At 36.4% G+C, this 21067-nt stretch overlaps 1 protein-coding gene across 5 annotated transcripts in view; it reads right to left on the bottom strand.

Moving 5' to 3' along the window:
* RASSF6 (Ras association domain family member 6) overlaps positions 1–21067 on the bottom strand; it is a 48732-nt gene that overhangs the window by 10743 nt on the left and 16922 nt on the right. For 3 of the 5 annotated variants that reach the window (XM_039845438.1, XM_039845437.1, XM_039845440.1), the window contains exons 3-6: positions 9733–9811; positions 5442–5581; positions 1595–1692; positions 43–227 (exon numbers count right to left, since the gene is read on the bottom strand). In XM_039845438.1, coding sequence (XP_039701372.1) covers positions 43–227; positions 1595–1692; positions 5442–5581; positions 9733–9811 — 502 coding nt within the window. Of the gene's footprint in view, positions 1–42; positions 228–1594; positions 1693–5441; positions 5582–9732; positions 9812–9910; positions 10708–21067 lie in introns of those variants that run through there. The other 2 variants (XM_039845441.1, XM_039845439.1) reach the window with 2 other exon arrangements.

The following is a 21067-nucleotide window of genomic DNA, read 5'->3' on the forward strand; positions in this document are numbered from 1 at the left end:
GACAACACTATTTTAAATAGCACCAGTGGAATTGTAACTCACTTCATGGTCATAAAAGTGTCCATTAATAGAAGCCCTATGGTTCCGTCTGTCTTTTCTGTCCATCATTGGAGGTTTCATCCTTTTTCTTACCAGCGTTGCTTCGCTCATGGTTCTATAGAGCAATGGGGATTCTAGCTCTTCATCTGCATGGGGCTTCAGGGTGCTACTATGATAAGATAAATAATCTGGGAAGAATAAAGATGATAAGCGCATATCATTTAGCTGCCCACCTCTGCATTCTAGGAGAATCTGTATATGTAATAAGTAAATATATAGCTAAGCAATTGACTCTAATGCCTTTAAACAGTAAGGAAATAGCAATGTTCTTATTTAAGAACAGGATTGTCTGGTGGCATTTGTGTTCCATTTTACCTTGGTATTTTAAATATTTTTCTATTACAATTAGAGTATCATTAAATAGTCATGAGATATTTCACCTTTCTCTAGCACTGGTGTTTAAATACAAATAGATTTTAATGGTACCTTTGGTGTCAAGATATTGGAACTCTCCTGGGTTCAGATGAATATTTTCAAGGGGCTAATTGGAAGAATCCTTATATAAAAGATGTCAAGAGGCCATAAGACAAAGATAAGAAAATCCTGGAAGGAACATTATGTTTGTTATACAATCTAGGTACTTATAGTGACAGCAGAGTTAGCTGAATTGAGAATGGTTTAAAAAATAAATAAATAAAAATTGGAAGTTGTTAGTAGTCATGAAGGTAATGCCAACAGGAACCCTTGTTCGGTCCGAAGCCAGCTTAGTAATATCACCACCCAGGAATATGAACCTGGTCCCGGCCTCAGTCATCAGCTCCTTGGATCTCTATATATTGTATGAAAAACAAAATCCATGGAAAAGATAAGATATCATGCCTGACACTTAATAGAGTGAGTCTCAGTAAATGACAGCTATTAATATCATTACTATCACATCATTATTATTATTATGACTGCTGATGTCACATGTCATAAGAGCTGGCATTTCCATTGGTTTGCCAAGTTTGATATGAACTCATTTGATGTTAAAGTAGCTTTCTCTCTTTTTCAAATAAATGCTTGAAACAACTCTATCAAATATAAACAGTGACTCCAATGTATCTGCTTCTTTCTCAGAAGCAATGTTATATATATATATATATATCTACTAACTGAAATGTTTGACTTCTAAAAAGATGTGGAATTCACTCTAAGAGGCATGGCCTAACATAAAAAGCTACTAAGTATAATAAATGATACCTATTCTTGGGGAAAACACTGAACAATTTTATGAACACGAACTTTATTCAAACCATTAGTTCTCTCTAATCTAATAAATTTAAAGGACTTGATGTAATTTTTATAAATCATCATATCTTTATATAGCAAAGTAAGTTTCTTAAACATTATACCAGAATTATAGCAACTTCAGTTAACGTGCTTTTAAGACCCTTTTTTTAAAAAGTGTAAAATAAGAGTTTATTATGTAGCAGTGTGTAAAATGTTAACTTTCAGATAAACATTCATGATTCATGCTTTAAAGTCTCCTCCTTAATAACAGTTTGACACTGACCTTCCTGGGACTTTATCGCTTTAGATGTTGGAAACTGGGTCCTGTCCAGTTCACTAATATGATGAAGATCATCAAATTCTCCCCAGCGTGTCATTCTGCTGAAAAATAATAAATCTCGTAAGTGACATCAACTTCATTCATAATGAGATCTATGATGGCATTCAGATGTATGGAATTTTTATTAATACTGTGGGCCTCTGTAGGTAGGTATATCACCCTAATTTATAAGAATTTTATAATGTTATTAAAATAATACTTATACCAGAGTGGTCAACATGTGTTTTAAATACTTCTTTTACTTATTCTTTATATTCTTTATATTAACCTCTTATCAGATATATCATAAGCAAATATCTTCTCCCATTCAATTGATTGTCTTTTTGTTTTGTTGATGGTTTTCTTTGCTGTGCAAAAACTTTTTAGTTCGATGTAGTCTCATTTGTTTATTTTTCCTTTTGTTTCTGTTGCCTGAGAAGATATGTCTGAAAAGAAATTACTAGTAGTAATATCAGAGAGTTCACTGCCTATGTTTTCTTCTAGAATTTTTATGGTTTTGGGTCTTACATTTAAGTCTTTAATCCATTTTTAGTCTATTCTTATATACATTATAAGAAAGTGGTCCAGCTTCTTTTTTTTTTCTTTTGCATGTATCTGTCCAATTTTCCCAACACTATTTACTGGGGTAAAGAGACTGTCTTTATCCCATTGTATATTCTTGCCTCCTTTGTCATATATTAAGTGAGCGTATAGGCATAGATTTATTTCTGGGCTCTCTATTCTGTTCCATTGATCAATGTATCTGTTTTTATGCCAGTACCATGCTGTTCTGATTACTATAGCCTTGTAGTATAGTTTGATATCAGGTAGTGCGATAACTCCAACTTTGTTCTTCTTTTTCAAGATTGCTGTGGCTATTCTGGGTCTTTTATGGTTCCATATAAATTTTAAGATTATTTGTTCTAGCTCTCCGAAAAATGCCATTGGTATTTTGAAATGAATTGCATTGAGTCTATAAATTTCTTTGGGTAGTATAGCCATTTTAATGATGTTGATTCCTCCTACCTATGAGTATGGTATATGCTTCCATTTATTTGCATTTTCTTCAGTTTCTTTTTTCAATGACTTATAATTTTCTGAGAAGAGGTCTTTTACCTCCTTGATTAATTTGATTGCCAGATATTTTACTGTTTTTGATACAACTGTAAATAGGATTGTTTTCTTAATTTCTCTTTCTGAAAGTTCTCCATTGGTGTATAAAATGCCATTGACTTCTGAATATTAATTTTGTATCCTGCTACTTTACTGTATTCATTGAACAGTTCTAATAGTGTTTTGGTGGAATCTTTAGGGTTCTCTATATATAGTATCATGTAATCTGCAAAGAACAAGCCTAATGCTATTTTATATGGGGGAGATGAGAATGCCTATAAATTCTTAGAAACACTGGCAGACTAGATACCTATCCTCATTTTCTCACAGCTTAATGGTGTCACAAAAATACAGGGAGACAAACATGGCTCAATACGTAAAGTGTTTAGCCCCTTTTCCTCCCTGCCATCTGAGGAAACTACACCAATTTTCAGCTTTGGACTTTATAATTTGAAGTATCGCCACATACAACTGTCCACATACAACTCTGAGGGCAGTTACTCAGAGTTTTCCATAGAAAACTGGTTAGAACTTTATGGAATATCCAATAGTTCAACTTGCCTAAGCACAAGACCAAGCTTCAGAAATGTATATATCATTAGCAAATTTAAATTGTGAGGAGGTTTTCTATTGAGTTGCAAAAGAAAAAGGAGGTAGAAATTTGACAAATAGAATGCAGTCACTTCTCTATCCATATTGTAGGAAAGAACAAACACTATTGATATTATTGAAATGTACACCTGTCCAGTTTCCACTCTTTATTTCATTCTGCCATGACTTTGGAAAGACATTAAAAACAGAAATGAAAACTGGTGCAGCAAACATAATCTCAATAAGGCTGTTTCCTTTTTTTTCTTCTCCTTTTTTTTTTTTTCCTTAATGAAAAATTTCCAAAAGCAAATACTTGGATCAGATATAAGAGATCAAAGCACTGCCCATAGAATCAAATCCATAAAGGATCATAAATGGTCACAGCTAAGACAGACTGGTTTATTTTCAAGCTTCTACCAGTCCCATTAAGCTGACTCAGTGTGACTCATTTCAAAGATAATTAAAACAAACTAGCATGACAAACTGATGATTCTCTCAAAAGGTGAACAGAAAGACACAAGATGACAGCCCTTCCTGCAGCTGAGTACACAACTTCCACTTCCTTTACTCCACATCAACCCAATGGAGATATCAATCTATGATCCTGTCAGAGCACAGGTATAAGTTCTGCTCATAGAAACCCAGTATTGAAAAGGGAACGTGAGAGATATTTTACAGAGTGAGTGAACAGTCCATTTCTTTACACAATTTCATTTGAGGCTTAGAATTTAAATAAATGCCACCTTAATGGTGGCAACTAGAGTGAGGGTGTCTAGGATTGGATTGAAACAAATCTTAGTACTTTAGGTGACTGTGCACCCCACTGGAAACCAGCAGCAAGGGGATAGCCATTCCAAATTATGCTGTACTTTCCTGCTGAGTGTTAAGCTGGTTCCCAAGAAGGATTCTTGGCTAATTAATCATAACCGAATCTAATATTGCCATTGTATGTGAGAGAGACAGGAGTGGGATGTTTTTTCTGACAATTCTTACCCACCAGAAAGATCTGATACATAACAAGTATGCATTCAGACTTTCTCCTATAAGTCTTGTTACTGTGGTAAAGGGCAAGCAACATTTTCTAGGTAATTCTTTCTTAACTTTAACCTAAAGGAGATTATTCCTGTTTGATTAACAGCAATGTTCTGATAAACAATGAAAAACGCAAATGGAATCCATGGGAGGTGCATCATGAGGATACCAATCTGCTATCATATGCAGAAAAGCATCATTATTGCCTTGTTGGCTGGTCTTGGCAGCTCTCTCTCCATCTTCTTCTCTGCTAGAACTCCAGCCTATCTAGTTATAAATGGGAGGATGGATGAAGCGAAGGCTTGGTAACCTTTATGTATACATAAATGGAGATGAGTTGGATACTCAAGGATTAAAGAGGATGAGAGGAAGGGAGAGAGGGAGGATGAAAACAGTAAAAGAAATTATACATATAATTGCTTCTGGGAATATTTATTAGTTTTTCTAAAAATTGTAAAAGATAATGAAAAATCAGCCCAACTTGTATATTCAAGGTACAGTTGCATAAACCGACACAGAGAACTGGTTTTCTGTGTGTGTGTGCGTGTGTGTGTGTGTGTGTGTGTGTGTTACATTTATTGAGCTTCAAATACACTTTGCTGTGCCTTTTTGAACAGGATCAGGACAATCAAGTGGAGGATAATTAAGTCTTCAGAAAGCAGGAAGAGCCCTTTATTCCAAGAAGAAAAATTTAAATTTTATCTCCCCATCCCCCTTTTTTTTGACGATCAGGCTGGGCTAATGAAATCTTGCCTTTACATTTTATCTTTCCCAATGAAGGAATGCAGTATTCCAGGAGAGAGGCAATACAATAAAAAGGTCAAGAGCATGGGCTCTGGAGCCCATAGACCTGAGGTTCAGTCCAGTTCTGCTACATGGTGATTGAGTATCTAGTTTGAATCACCTAACTTCTCAGAGTCCTGGTTTCTGGACACCTACTTCATATAGTTGCTAGAGGATTAAGTGAGATTGTGTATAAACACTTAATTGAGCTCCCATCTTTAACAGAGCATGTGATAAAGGTAAATATGAAGATCATCTTGTAAAGAATTAAAAGATGAAAGAGCTTAATTACCTTTTGGAAAAGACATCTGGTGAGTTCAACACAGTAAAAGAAGGGATTTGCTTCTCATCTTGTATTTTCAGCTGTATAGGCCGTTTTACTCCCCAGAAAATGTCCAACATTCCTTCAACAATTAGTTTACCATCTTCAGTCTAGAGAAGAAACCATTTATTTCAACCATTGTTTTTGTATTATTTATAGAATGTAAATGTTTTAACTGAAGATATAGAAATTGAATCTGCAAGACATCCTAATAGATAAAAAAGTAAATTTCCAAGTAGGATCATTTGGCTTTCCAATTTACCAATAAATTAATGCTATTTTTGAAATACTCTTTTATTTTTGAAAACAGCTATAACCAGTGAAGTGAGTAAGTCATAATGGTAATGACATACTCACCAGAGGACGCAGTATGTTAAAATGCTTTCTGAACTCTATGATTCTTCAGTTAAGTGGAATTTTAATTCTCTAATTCTGTTTAACTTAAAATTAAAGTAGAATTGAAACTTGTACAAAGTTAGAAATTAGAGAACAGTTGTTGAGAGATTTAGTGGCTCTTTTCTCATTTCTGTATAGGAAAAATTTAACTCACAAAGTTATTATGCAAAGTTTAATGAGTAAAATAATGTATGTGAAAATAGTAAAATATAAAACAGAAAATAGTAAAAATATAAAACAGAAATGATAGTCTCAAATAATCAATAACATTTGAATAATTTCTTTTATATTGGAAATACTGTAACAAAAGAAGACCACTCCACACAAAGAAAAATTAGCAAACATATATTGAAGACTTATTCAGTGGATGTAAATATTAATAACAAAGTACATTCTCATAGAAATTATTTTTTAATCTGTTTTCCTCTGTATATGTAAAAGACTTTCTGTTATTAATGTATGATCTTTATAGGTAATTTGGAAAATAAACTAAGAAGTGTTATATTTCAACCATCTAATGACTACTGTTATTATGAAAAATCAATTATTACAAAACATAAGTGACTCAGTTCTTATTTGAGAGTGTAATGAAAAATCCAGACTCTGGAATCAGACACCTATGTTTGAACTCTGAGTCTGCCATTCCTAGCTGTGTGACTTTGAGCAAGTGTCTGAATGCCTTTAAACCTGGGTTGCTTCTTCTGAAGAATGAACATCATAATAGTTTCTGATTCATAGGACCTGGTATTTAATACATGTTCAATGAATATTATCGCATATTATTTCTTTGGCTGATAAACCTGCTTTGGAGTCACTCCTGAATCAGAGTTTTGCCCTTTCTCCCGCTTTTGAGTTCACATTTTAGATTACTGAGAGGTCAGGTCACCAATCAGTTGTTTTTAATAACCAAACATAATTTGTTCTTTGAAATGGCAGTACATAATGCAGATACATTTCAATTATTGATGTATAACAACCTTCATTTGCTTAATTATACTTCAATTAATCTCTTACATCAAAAATTTAAATAATAACTGCTCTTCTGAGGTTATCTAATTCTTGCTTTCAAAAAGAAATACTCTATTACCAGGCAATGCTTTTCTCAGGTAAAGAATATTAGAATATTTTCTAATTTCAGAAAAAATCTCTTTAGAGATTAAATAATTATCCTTGAAGCCTTATACTTATTAATTTCATTGTCCCAATCTTGGACATCTACTTCATATAGTTGCTAGAGGATTAAGTGAGATCCATCCTTAGATCTGTCTTCTAGATCTATATCAATATACTTGATGACCTTAAGAATCCTTATATTCCATCTCTAAACAAATAATTCCCAACTTTATATTTCCAGGTCAAACCTCCCCACTGAACTCCAGTTGTCAAACTGCCTACTTGACATCAAACTTAATCTGTTCTAACCAACTCTTGATAGTCCTTCTATAAGTATTTTCCTCTCCCAGTCATTCCTATCTTGGTAAGTAGGCACTCCCGTCCTTCCAGTTGCTTAGGCCAAGAATTTTACAGTCACCATTAACCTTTCTTTCATATGCAACATCCAATGCATTAACAAATCCTATTAGCTCTACCTTAAAAATATATCCTTAATATGGCCATACTTATTACATCTACAACCATGAATATGGTCCATACCGTTGTCATTATTAGCCTGGATTATTGTAATAATCCAGTTTCTTTCTGGTCTACTTCATTTTTCTCTTGCCCCTCCGTATGTTCCCAGTAGCTAGTTCTATAATAAACACTTTTAGATAATGTCACTGTTACAGTCAAAACTCTCCAGTGGCTTTCTATTTCATTGCAAGTACAAGCAAAAGTCTCCACAAATGATCTGCAAGACCTTACACGCTTTGGTGCCTTCCCTTTCTCAGTTATCGCTCTAGCTTTATTGTCCCCTAATCCCCATTCTCATAAGGTTCCTGTCACACTGACTTCCCACTAATCCTCAATTACTCGAGCCAGGTTCAGAACCTTTATTCAGGCTGCTGTCTCTGTCAGAATGCACGTCCTACAAACTTCTGCAAAGTTTGCTCACATCTTTCAGTCTTTGGGCAAATATTCCTCTTCCTCTATCCCACTTAGAGTCCTGAGCCCACTTCTTCATTTGGCTGTTCACCATCTGACATACTATACATTTCACTTCTGTTTCTTGTCTGTCTACTAAAAAAAGACATATTCCTTACTAGAATGTAAGCTGCACGATGGCAGCACATTTTGTCTGTTTTTTTGTTTTTTTTTTATTGCCATATCTCGTTTTTAGAACAGTGTCTAACACTTGGTAGACAATAAATATTTGTTTAATTAATTAATCAGAGATTAAAGAAGCTACATGTTATCCTGCATGGACTGCCCTTTTTAACAGTGTCCATTATTGTAACTAAGTCAGAAGATTAGGGAAATTCTGGATTCTAAATTTATTGACCAGTGAGTAAAGATTAAGCACTCTGATATTCTCACTGTATATTTTACTTAGTATAATTTTTAAACATTATATAAGATATGAGACTTTATTTAAAAAAATTAAGTGACTTTTGTCTTGTAAATTGAGCATTGACTGATTCACAGATGTCGAAAAGGCATTCAAACATTTTCCAAAACAAAACGAACTTCTTAACATCATGAATTTTGTGGAAACTATCAAATTAAAATATAAATAATTATTTCTTAAAGTTTTTGTCTTTTCCTAAATTTTATAATTTTTAAAATTACATATATTAGAGATCTAAGATATAGGACAATATTGAAATAATTTAAAACTTGGCCCTTTTTAAATAAAGAAATTAGTTAAGCTCACTAGTAAAGGCCAGAGTGGTCTGTACATTTTCTTTCTGTCTCAACTGCAGGTGTAAGCCAAATCCTGGTAGCCTAAGGTCAATGTCGTACCATTAAATTTGAAGATTTAAAATGGAAAATTAGAAAATTCTAATGTTCCCTAGGACTACGAAGATATTGTAAAGATGGAAAGTGAGTTCCATTAAAGTACAAGACTGAGTGGAGAGACTTATGGAGAACGATGCAGTCAAATAAGGAAGGAAGGAAGGAAGGAAGGAAGGAGGAAGGAAGAGGGAAGGAAGGAAGGAAGGAAGGAAGGAAGGGAAGGAAGGAAGGAAGGAAGGAAGGAAGGAAAATGGAAGGAAAGATGGAAGGAAAGATGGAAGGAAGAAGAATGGAAGGAAAGGTGAAAGGAAGGGAAAGAAAGTTCTGAGGCCAGTGTTTACATTATTCCGCCAATTACACCCTAAAAAATGCTTTCTAGTTCCAGGACTTCCCTGAATTGTTTCCCTAACATTTTAAAATGCGTTATCATTATGACATACTATACATTCATTTTAACATTCATTCATTTTAACAAGCAGCTCAAACTATGTTACAGATATGTCATGATATATTCAAACAATTCTCCATTGGTAGATTCTTAAGGTATCTTCAAAATTTTTTCCATTACAAATGGTGTTAATGTGAACATCCTTCTATATACAACCTGGTGCATTTGTAAGAAAGTATCAAGATAGATTTCTAATGGAATTTTGGTTCAAAAGATATTAATGTACTGTCTTTAAAGTAGAAAGCAAATGTCATTAAAGATATTTTAATATGTTTTCTTATCCCCCCAAAATGCTTAGAAAGTCAACAATGTTCCAGAACTGACATTTTGTGATACATTTTAAAAAACAAACAAACAAACAAACAAACAAAAACCAATTCACGATCATGTTAAAGATTCACCTGTTTCTCCCAGACCATTTGTGCTGCTGGCTTATGGACTCTTATTTAATCTGACTCCTCTATATCTTTACAGAATTTTTTTCTGTGAATTACCTCTATTGTATTTCTTTGACGGACTTACCTGTCCATATAAAATATGTAGATTTTTCTGGTTCCCATAAAAAAGGTTGTAGGTCTTCAATAAAGAATTGAGTTGTTCCCTAAAAAAAATTACGTTCAGTTACAATCAGTATTAGGCTTTTTAAAGGCAATAATAGTGCTTTCAGTTTGTGAAGGTATTAGATAGAAAAAATAGTTACTTGAAATCTTTACTGTTGTGTCAGTTTAACTTAATCTAGGTCATTGAAAACTGAAGATTCCTTAGGAGATCAATAAATGTTAAAGGTGATAATTTTTAAATAAACTGAAGAAGGGAAAATGACTGAAGACAAAAGCATGAGAAGAGTGTTCTGTAGCAGGAAGTAGCCATGAAATGCAAATTTGGTTTCACATTCCTTTTTTTTGTTTTGTTTTGCAACATTTAACCAACCTAAGTTAAGCACCTAGAATTTGCCTGACCTTGTGTTTCCCACTGGGAATAGAGCAAGGGTTTAGAACATAACCTGAATATCTTTCTCCCTTTGTGGCAGGTGGACTCTGGCAGGGGGAGCGCTATTTCCTGCCACACCTTCATCCTTTCCTCTGTGTCGCCACAGTTAAAAATGCTTATCCTACCGACTCTGTTTGTCCAAGCTTTTGTCTCTCTCCTGTATTATTGTAACAGTCTCTTAAAAGCCTCCCTGGATCTGTCGTCTATTCTTAACAGCAAGAGTTATTTTAATGCACCCTTGATCATATTTCTCTTTTGTTCAAACTCTCTAATATCTTTTTATTTTAGTATAAATGTTAATATCCTTCCAATGGTTTCAAAGGCCAGATGTGGTGTGGTGTGCTGTTATACTTTCAATCTCATTTCCTACTTCTCTCTCCTTCGCTCACTATGCCTCACCCACTGGCTGCCTTGATGTACTCTGAACACTCTGGGCACATTCTCATCTCAGGGTCTTTGTAGTCGTTGATCCCTCTGCCCAGAATAATCTTTCCCCCATATCATCGTATTGTTAGCACATTCATTTTAAAAAAAAAATATTTACTCCAAAGTGATCTCAACAAGTTCTTGACCACCAGTCTAGAAGTTTGCCTTCTTCCAGCATCCATATCCTGCTTTCTTTCTTACGCCTGCCCTTTAGTCACCATCTAACGTTGTATATATTTTACTTACATTCTTAGAAAACATATTATTATATATTCTTATGTATTATAATATACATTCTTATTTTAAGACTATATTTTATATTATCTTGCATTCTGTCCTCCCCACTGAACTGTAGCTCCATGAGAATAGGCATGTTTGTATATTTCATTCGCTCTATAGATTCCATGTGCCTGGAAGAAGGCCTGGCACATAATAAGAACTTAACAAATACTGACTGACTGATGTGATCGGAGGAATTTTTATTTCTAACGAAACATACCAAATGAGGCGGAGGCTGAGGAGGAGGAAGCTTTTAAAAAAAATGCATAAGCAGTTTTGTGGGGGAGAAATCTCATGATATTAAATTTCCATATATATCAATCTCCTTGGTCCTCAATATCTATCTCCCTTCCATAAGACTATTGGCTCCGTGAAGGCAGGAAGTTTGATCTATTTTATTCATTGCTGTATTCGTCCCAGTGCTTAGAGCAGGGACTTGCTCATAGTAGGCTCTTTTAAAATAAATTTTTATTGAATACCAAAAGATAGAATTCATGTATGTGAATTTTTACACGTTTAAAATCATGTAAACATATTTTTTCTATTTAACTTTTCTTACTTGTAATTTTTCATGTACACATTTCCAAGGATCAATACACTCCACATAATCACCACATAAAATTTTTTTACAGAATTTCTGCATGCCTTTATTCCATTCCGTGACTGGGTTACTTTAGAATTTTATTGTTAATGAGTACTTCTGTTCTAAGTGTCATTGGGCACACTGATTTTGTTCCCTTGGAGTCATTGCTGTGGGTTATTTTTTAAAAATTATAGTACCCATAAAGAGCATAAACACTTTTATTGCTCTCATTCTTGAGTGCCAGGACAGCATACAGAAATTTCTGGTTCACTTGGGATGCAACTCCTGATATACTGAGCTGTGAGAGTTGTTATTAAAGCAAATGAACTTTTACATAATCTTATCCCCACAGCTCCTGTTTCTGATAAAACTGCACGATAAGATATGGTTCAAGTATCCTTAAAAATGTTTACCTCAGGACCATGTATAATGAGAAAAAATATTCTCTGGGAAGAAGCTACTTGGAAAATGTTTCTGTATTTGAACAAAACCTGATTAAATTTTCTTTCACAGAAATAAGGTTTGAAATGACCAAGGGAGGTGGCAAACTGTGGTCTCAGGCCATCTGTTTTTTGTAAATAAAGTTTTATTGATATACAGCCACAGTAATTTATTTGCTTATTGTCTATGGCTGCTTTGCTGATATAACTGCAAAGCTGAGTGGCCTTGACAGAAACCATATGGCTCACAAAGCTTATAATATGAATTACCTGGCCCTTTATAGAGCAAGTCGGCCAATCTATCAACTATGTGTAATACCAGGTAATTTAATCAGGTTTTGTTCAGATACAGAAACATTTTCCAAGTCTTGCATATATTTCTCACCACAGGCAGTATCTTTCTATTCATGGCACTTTGAAGGACACTAGCATGTGGAAGAAGAGTAGAGCATAAGATAGTGTTGAGATAAAATCAAGTAAGTTAATGATGCCGTAAAGTGAGGAAATGGTAAAGAAAATTCAGAAGTTAGGTGAACAAAAAATTTGGCAGTTACAAAATAGTCATGGGGATATAAAGCACAGCATAGGCAATATAATCAATAATAATGTAATAACTATTTATGGTGTCAGGTTGGTTCTGGAGTTATCGAGGTGACCACTTTGTAAGTTATACTAATGTCTTAGCACTATGTTGTACACCTGAAACTAATATAATGTACGTCAACTGTAATTGAAAAATTTAGAAAATTAAATTTAAAAAACAAAAAAGCAAAAAGTTGAGTGAACAATGACAGCAATGATGAATGAGTTCCAAATATGGAAACATCATCACATTTTTTTTTAAGTTTATTGGGGTAACATTGGTTAATACAATTATATAATTTTTAGGTGTACATTATAATTTGACATCTATAACATTATCATATTTTAATTGTATGTACCTTACCAGAGAAATTTTGAAGATGATTCATTTATACACCTGATGAAACAATGAGTCTAACACAAAACTGGGAATAAAATGTAGCCTGTAACATTCTAACTTGACTTGTTGGCATTAGGGGCACAAGAAGTTGAATTGCTATTGTCAAGTTGATCATTTGCAGACTGACTCAAATTATATCCTCTAACAGAAGACCTGTACTAATGGTTCCTCATTCATATAGTCACTGCGTACACATAATCAAGAGCCCTCGGTCATATTCTGAGGGCGTTTGAGAGCTTTGAAGAATAGGTGTTACATCTATTAGTAACATCTATTACTGCTTACTATACAGAAGAGTGTGGGGAGCTTACCAGGCAAAGAAAACATTAACAAGAACATGTAGCTCTTTCTATAGTTTTTGTGGAGAAAAGTCAAACAGCTGGGACTCTAAGAGTATAACATGTAAAATGGGGAGTGGTGAGCAATGAGCTGAAGAAGTGGACAGGAACCTCGTGAACCATTGTAAGAAGCTTAGAATTAAGCCTGCAGGCAATTACTGAAGGTTCCAGGCAAGAGAATAACATGGTGATGCTAAGGGCCACTAGGGAGTTCATGAAAAACAGATTTCAGGACAGGACAAAATACAGCAAGTTGGGTGGGACCGTCCCCGTAGTAGTGGAGTAGAGGTGCAGGAGCAAGGTCGTGTTCCATGGAAGGGTAATCAAATGTGCCGCAAATATTGAAGGATCTAAACTATTTTTATTTTAATGCCTATTTTTATTTTAGGTCCCTTCCAGACTTTAGAGCAGGGGTCCCCACCCCCCGGGCCATGGACTGGTACTGGTCTGTGGTCTGTTAGGAACCAGCCGCACAGCAGCAGGTGAGCGGCAGGCCCTCTCCAGCACTGCTAGCATCACCGCCTCAGCTCCATCTCAGATCATCGGGCATTAGATTCTCATAGACGCAGGGGTCCCTGTGTCAAAAAGGTTAGAGACCACTTCTTTAGGTGATTCAAAGCTAATCACTAAAGTGTGATCTAGGCAGTACCTAGTCAGAACGTATACATCAATTTAATACACACTGCGTTGTGCCAATGGTAACTGTAACAGATTTTTAGGACCCACTTAAATGTTACACATGGACCTCCGTCCCCTTCAAAAGAGGGGCAAAGAGCATCTGCACACCTTTTCCTCTCAGCCTCCAAAGAGCTCCCCACTCAGCCATGATCAGACTGTTTAGCAACTGTTCAGTTTCCCTAACAAAGCTATAAAACGGGTGATAAAAAAGATAGATTTCATATCCAGTCTTCTAAGTTTACAAATTTGTGATGTCTAGAAACCACAGGGGTATCTATGAAGTAGGCACAAACCTCAAACACTCCATACACATTATGGTAATATATAATCAATTGATTTCTTAAGAGCTGAATTCTTTTAGAAAACATCATCACACAGTATATAATCTTGATAGTGTTTTTATAAAACTAAGGCATGGCAAACGTCCATAAAAACTAGACTTCTAACTAAATGAACACAGAATCATAAGCTTCCCCAGGAGAGAAGCTGGCACTATACACTGCAGTGCAGAGAGGGGATCTCTCTGATAGATGCCGATGGACCCCCAGATTTATTCATTATAGCTATCCAGCAAGGGACTTAACATGAGGGTGACAGGTGTAGGGGAAAGGTGCAGAGGAAAGCCCAGGGCTCCTGTTCCTTTAAGGTTCCCAGCTCAGTTTTAATGAGTAATAGTGGATCCAGTGCTAACGACAAAACACTTAGGTGTACTTTGCACTTTGTGGCCTGTATTGCAGCTGCTCAGCAGATGGGAATTACCCACATTCTGACGTTTGCCATGAATAATAGACTTAAGCAAGAAATGAGTTCCTCAATCTAATCACACTTTTTAGCTGGCTGGAAGAAACAATTTATATTTAATTTTATAAAAGTGCAATATGCATGGACATTGGATAGCATAATGGGTAGATGTGAGTTATGCTCTGCATCCATAGATAGAATGGATGTCAACTATCAGTTCTCTCTCTTGTTTTAGTAATGATTTATGGCATAATTTAGTGGATAGCCAATCCCTTTCCTGGAAACCAAAAAACCGTGTCCCACTCTTTACTAAGTGATTCTTACAATTTGGATTCACTAAAGGCAAACCGAAAATATTGTTTTGTGCTGTAATCCAACACAAACTTCAGAGACTGCCACACAACACAAAATAAACTTCAGAGGAAAATACAGCTCAACACAGCCACCAAAGGCATATTTGGCCGTGGCTGTGCTTCCTGAGTTTGTGCTACTTCTGCCTCTTGGAGACTTGCTGGAAAATATTCAGGCTTCAACTCAGGCGGCCACAGAATTGCATTGTGATAGCAGCATCGGAAACAACATTCTGCTGTGTGTTGCCATGTTTGACGTTTGAAAGAGTGTCTTCAAAGAGATGAAAAATTGAGGCAGAATGAAAAAGCTAACTCGCTCTCTTATACATTTAGCTTTCCTCTCACTGACTTTGTTCATAATGTTAAATTTTAGCAACGAGATTAACGATTTGATGTTGGGTTCAAAAAACAATTTAAAACTTAATGTATTTTTAATAAAATAAATATGAATTAAACAAGTAAAGATAACAAATGGATCATTTGCTGAAAATTAAAATTGTGATTTTTAAATTTTGTGTTGTAGTTCTGTATACCTCCCAAACACTATATAATAAGTGAATAATACGTTATATTAAAACAATTCATAATGTTTTCATAATTTTACCATAAAAACATAATATAAACATCTGTATGTTTTGGGAAAGGTGAAACCAGGAAATATGAGAACAGAGACTAAGTAGAGCTTTATCATTAAGACATTTGCCAAGATAAACCATCATTCCATACTCCTGACATCTGCAAGCAGTAGCAGAATTCTCTTAACCCACTTTATCCTTCATTACTGTCAACTCGAATTCTGGAATTAAAACTGCAAATTTCTGCAGCCCCTCTTCCAGAAGCAGCTACAGCCCCAGATCTTTTTTGCTTTTGGCCTCATCTCCTGGCTCAAATGATGAGGAAAGAATCCTTTTCAACCTTTGCATGCAGACCTGATCCAGCTAGCAAAGCAGGTTATTCAAATTTCCATTGCAAATGAAGGGACTGGGTTCCCCAGTTTGAAAACTGAGAAGCTGGGAAGAGAAAGACTATCTTGACTGAAGAAAAAGTGCAAACCCTAAATTATCAGGAAGCTCCAAATTTATCCAACTTCCTGACTTCCTTTGGAGGGTCTGCCCTTTTTGAAAAGGACAAGTTTCTAACATTTCTAGCAACTCTGCCAAAGTATCATAAATCATTGCTGCTAATTGGGATGTCAGTGCCTGCGATTTGTTTGCTTTGTTCTTCTAAGCAGTTCTTGCCTGGACCCTGATTCCCTCTTCAGCGCAGACAACCAATAATAAAAAGGAGCTGGGGGTTTAATGAAATCTATTAGAAATCCAAGCAATAAAGTAATATAACTAGATCTGTCTCATCTCCACCTCCTAACCATCCACTGGCTGCTTTGAGCCATTTTGTAACTTTTATATTTTCTGAGTCATTTTCTCATGATTACCCCTGTAAAACATGGCCGTGGAGCCGTTAGTGGATGTAAGTGTCAGCTTTTCTCAGGGCCTCAACTCCTAGAAGTCAGATAAGAGCAAAAGGATTAAAGATTAAGAAATAATTTCACAGTATTAAGAAGAAACTTAAAATGATGGCTAGTCAGTAGATACAAAACAAAGAAAAACACCCCAAATATTTTCTCGATTATGAAAACTCCACCGTTTAAGAAAGGGGCTTTCACTACTCAGAAATAAGTAACTAGATGTTAAGACACAGAAGAGGGGATAAAAAGGGAGAGGCAAAGGAAGATTGTACCATTCATTAAGGTGCTACTGTTTGTGGCACTAGCTAGAAATGTGCTCTCGATATGATATCTGATTTTTAAGAGAATCATTTTATAAAGATAAATAACAGTATCTTGATGTTTTAACATACTAGCATGTTTTCCAATAACCTCAGATGAGGGGAGGCACAACTCTTCTCCTTTCCTCTATGGTCTGGCTTCTGAAGAATTTTATGAAAAAGATTTTTAAAAAATTCACAATCTATAATTCCAGTTGGCAGCTGCAATGAGCTGCTTCCATATCAGACCTTGCTTTCCATCATCACATGCAGCTGACATCCTAGGAGCAGATCAAGCAGTTTGTAAACAGGGAAGAAAGAATGAGGGAAGTTCATGCTCTATAACTTCCTTCTTTGGCCTGAAACACAGAGAAGTATGGTCTCTGGTTCATAGCCCTAAGAATGTAGGGAAGAGGCATGAGAATTAAATGTTAAATCAAGCTATATTCAGAGATTGCAATATGCTGATCAGCCCTACAGGCCAGACCATGAGGAAACGTACAGAACAAAGAAAGATTCCTGCTAGGATTAGTAACAAACCATTTACCCACACCATAAAAGGAAAACAGTCTTCAAATCATAACCTACACAAAATAAACCCAACTGTTTATTCTCTTCAGGGAACTTATAGAACAAAAGTGAGATTACACACAGGCCTTTCACACTGCATACCCACACCTTTCAGGCTACGTATCCATACCATTGAAGGAAAATAGGTAAACAAAGTCTTCAAACTGTAATTCACAGAAACTAAGAATGATATATAAACTGAATTCTCCACACACTCGGGGGTCTCTGTCTTTCTCTCTTTGTCTATCTCTCTCATTATCTGCTCCCTCTGTCTCTGCGTCTCTCTCTCTCTCTCTCTCTCTCTCTCACTTTCTCATTTTTTTTTCTCTATCTCTCTGTTCCTCTTACTCCTTCTCAGCTCTCTCACTGTCTGTCTTTGAGAGGAGACCATGCTCTGTCTGTGGAGCGTTATTTCTTTTCTAATAAACTTTCCTTTTGTTTCTAATCTCAGTGTGCACTTGAATTCTTTCCTGTGCGAAGCCAAGAACCCTCACTGACCCTCTCTCAGTGCAGATCTTGAGTCCTCACACGGGAGTGGTGGAGGGTGGGGGTTTGCCCTGTCCTGCATCACTAACATTATTTACAATGCAGCACTAATTTTAATATTTCTATTTAATCCTAAGTCAGGACTTGAACCTACCTCCACTTTGATGAAATAATCTATTTCTTGTTGTAGCCAATTGTTTTGGAGAGAACAGATAAACATTAAGTGCCCAAGAAAATACTGTTGAAAGCTACAGAAAAATGTTGTGCTGCTGTGTGTATGGACAACATGAAATGTAGTAGTGTATACGTGTATGTTATATCAATGGTTCCAAACTGGAGTGAGCATCAGAAATACCTGAAGGGCTTGTTGAAACACAAATGGCTCCCCTAAAGTTTCTAACTGATTAAGTCTGGGGTGGGTCCTAAGAATTTGAATTTCTAACATCTTTCCAGGTGATTCTGATGCTGCTAGTCCAGGGACCACACTTTGAGATTCATTCTTTTAGATTGTAGGGTGCTGAGAATCAATGTGATATTATTCTTTTAAGGGAAGGGAAATCCTTCTACTGGCAGTTTGCAGATTGGAATAGGTGGTCATTCCCATTGAAACGATAATGGTTACTTATAACTGACTCACTAACACTTCATCTCCTCCCCTCGTCTATTACTGAAGTAAGGCACTGGAAGACACTGTTCCTTCAGGCACTCCTGGGGAGAGCTTTGTTCTAGTTTCCTATTGCCGCTGTTACAAATTACTACAAACATAGTGGCTTTAAACAACACAAACATATTAGCTTACCATTCTGTAGGTCAGAAGGCGAGTCTCACCAGCTATAATCAAGGAGTCCGCAGGGCTATATTTTTTCTGAAGGTTCTAGGGGAGAATATATTTCTTGGATTTCTCCAGTTTCCACAGCCTGCCCACATTCTTTGGCTTCTGGCTCCCTTTTCCATCTTTAAAGCCAGCAATGGCCATTGAGTCACTCTCATCAGTAAAACTCCAGTACTGATTCTTTACAAATAGCTCACCGCCCCCTCCACCCCCATTTAAGGACCCTTGTGATTACACTGGGCCCATCCAGATAACCTCCCTATTTTAATCTCAGCTGATGAGCAACCTTAATTCCATCTGCAACCTTGATTCTTTTTTGCCATGTAATGTAAAATATTCACAGGTTCAGGGAATAAGGATGGGAGGTGATTATTCTGAGACTGGACATCACACATAAAATTTTTAATTTTTTAGCAGGAAATGAAATGGGATATCTCTTGCAGAGTTAATCTTTTTAGTAAACCTAGTTAAGTTTTTTTCCCTCCTTTCTTTGGGAAGAAAGGCCCTCTCTCTCAAATCTTGATAATTGCTCTGGCAAGTCAGATCCTTTGGCTACTGATAAGGGTCATCAGCCCATCATTAAGCAGAAATGATGTTAAGCCAGGCAGGGCCCTTAGAGTCTGGGGCTGGGAGAGACTTTAAGCCAAAGGTCTTTCTTTTTACTCTTTAAGAAATATATTATCTAAGCCTGTTTCCCTTTACTCACTTAATAGGCAAATCAATAATAGAAATTAATAGGTGTATGATTTAAATAACGAGTTCGTATCTTTTCCTCGTCTAGGGACTGAGATGGCGCTTCAGCAGGAAACCCAAGACCCCACCCTGACTGAGGCAGGAAGGGAAAGAGTTCCATGAAACCCCTGTAGGCAGAGACTAAGGCCATTCTCAGCAGGAAGCAGATACAGAAGAAGAGACCTCCCATCCCTCAATATCCATACTAATAATAAGGGGGTTCATGGCTCTTAGAAAAGAGGTAGGCAGAAAAGTTAGTTAGGGGATTTTGGGTCTGCCTGCAGAGACGCTGAAGTCATCCAATCTTAGAGGGAGTCTGCCCTAATCTGCCCACAATTAAGCAAGCCAGAGGAATTTTTTTAACTCACACAAAGAAACCAGTAGGCAGAGATTTAGGTACCAGTTTAAGCCAGCCACTCACATCTGCTCAATGAAGAGACCCCAACGGCCTTCAATTCACCTAAGTCTCATTACACCATCATTATAATATGATGCATATGCCCAGAAGTTCATTAATATCATTATAACAGACTGAATTCTGGGAACAAACATGCGCAGAAGGCAAAATGATGAATCACTGAGTCCTGTCAATCTTAGTTGTCAATCAAGAGAGCCCACTCCTCTAAGAAAAGTAATCACCCACAGCAAAAAGGGATAAAAACCCTGAAGTCTTTGTTACCAGGCCTTTTGAGCCACGCTTCTCTTGCTCAGGCCTGCTTCCAAGTCTGGAAGTTTACTTTCCCTTCTAATAAAACTTTTCTTTTCTACTGTATTTCGGTGTCTTGTTCTATTCTTTGAGACATCAAGAACCTGGACAATGCACCGGGAGAAGATCCCACTCTCCAGTAACAGGAATATTTAAAGGATTCAAGCAAGATGTCGTGATTTACATTGCAAAGGGACCTTCTGGCTGCTGGGGGAGAATAGACTTTAGGGACAAGGAATGGAAGCAGATAGCTCAGTTACAAGGCCGTTGCAGTTGTCCAGGCAAGAGATGATGGTGGCTTGGACTGGGTGGTGAGAAGTGGTTGGATTTTGGAAGTGGAGCAGCTTGGATTTGCTGTGGGGCTGGGTATACAGATGAGGGAATGAAACAATGAGGTTTGTGCCTAACTTATACTGGGGTCTTGCTTTTCATTCTTCCATGAGTTAAACTTTCATTCAGGTTTTTCTAATGCAGAAATTTTTTTAAAGCCAGTTGAAAAGTCAACACAATTGTTCCATGCAACAGGAGTCATTACTGAAGTAGATGCAGGTTGATTATAAGATAACACCCTTTTGTGCATGAACAGCTGGGGGCTTTTGTGCTTGTTGAGGATGACTGCCTCGACTTCACAGTCTGATGCCCCTGTTTCTTTGGGATGGGGAATCGATCTATCTATTCTGTTAATGAAGTCTTTCAGCTATTTTACTGATATGCCTTTTAGCCTCTTAGACCATTGGGATTGTTACTAGAGTGTCTGAAACATAACAGGTGGTCAATGACCCTCAGGATCATCCACATGAGCATGAGCTAAAGACAAGAGCTTTCCTGACACATAGGCTCTTATCTTGCTCTTTTGTAACACAGCCATGACTGACCACTGATTCTCCTTACATTTGAAAAAAAGTATTTAGCAACCTCTTTGTTTCTCTTCTGGACATCCTCCATCTATTTTTCACACTC

Source organism: Pteropus medius, unplaced genomic scaffold (genome assembly GCF_902729225.1).
Source record: "Pteropus medius unplaced genomic scaffold, Ma_sr-lr_union100, whole genome shotgun sequence".
In the NCBI taxonomy this organism is placed as follows: domain Eukaryota; kingdom Metazoa; phylum Chordata; class Mammalia; order Chiroptera; family Pteropodidae; genus Pteropus; species Pteropus medius.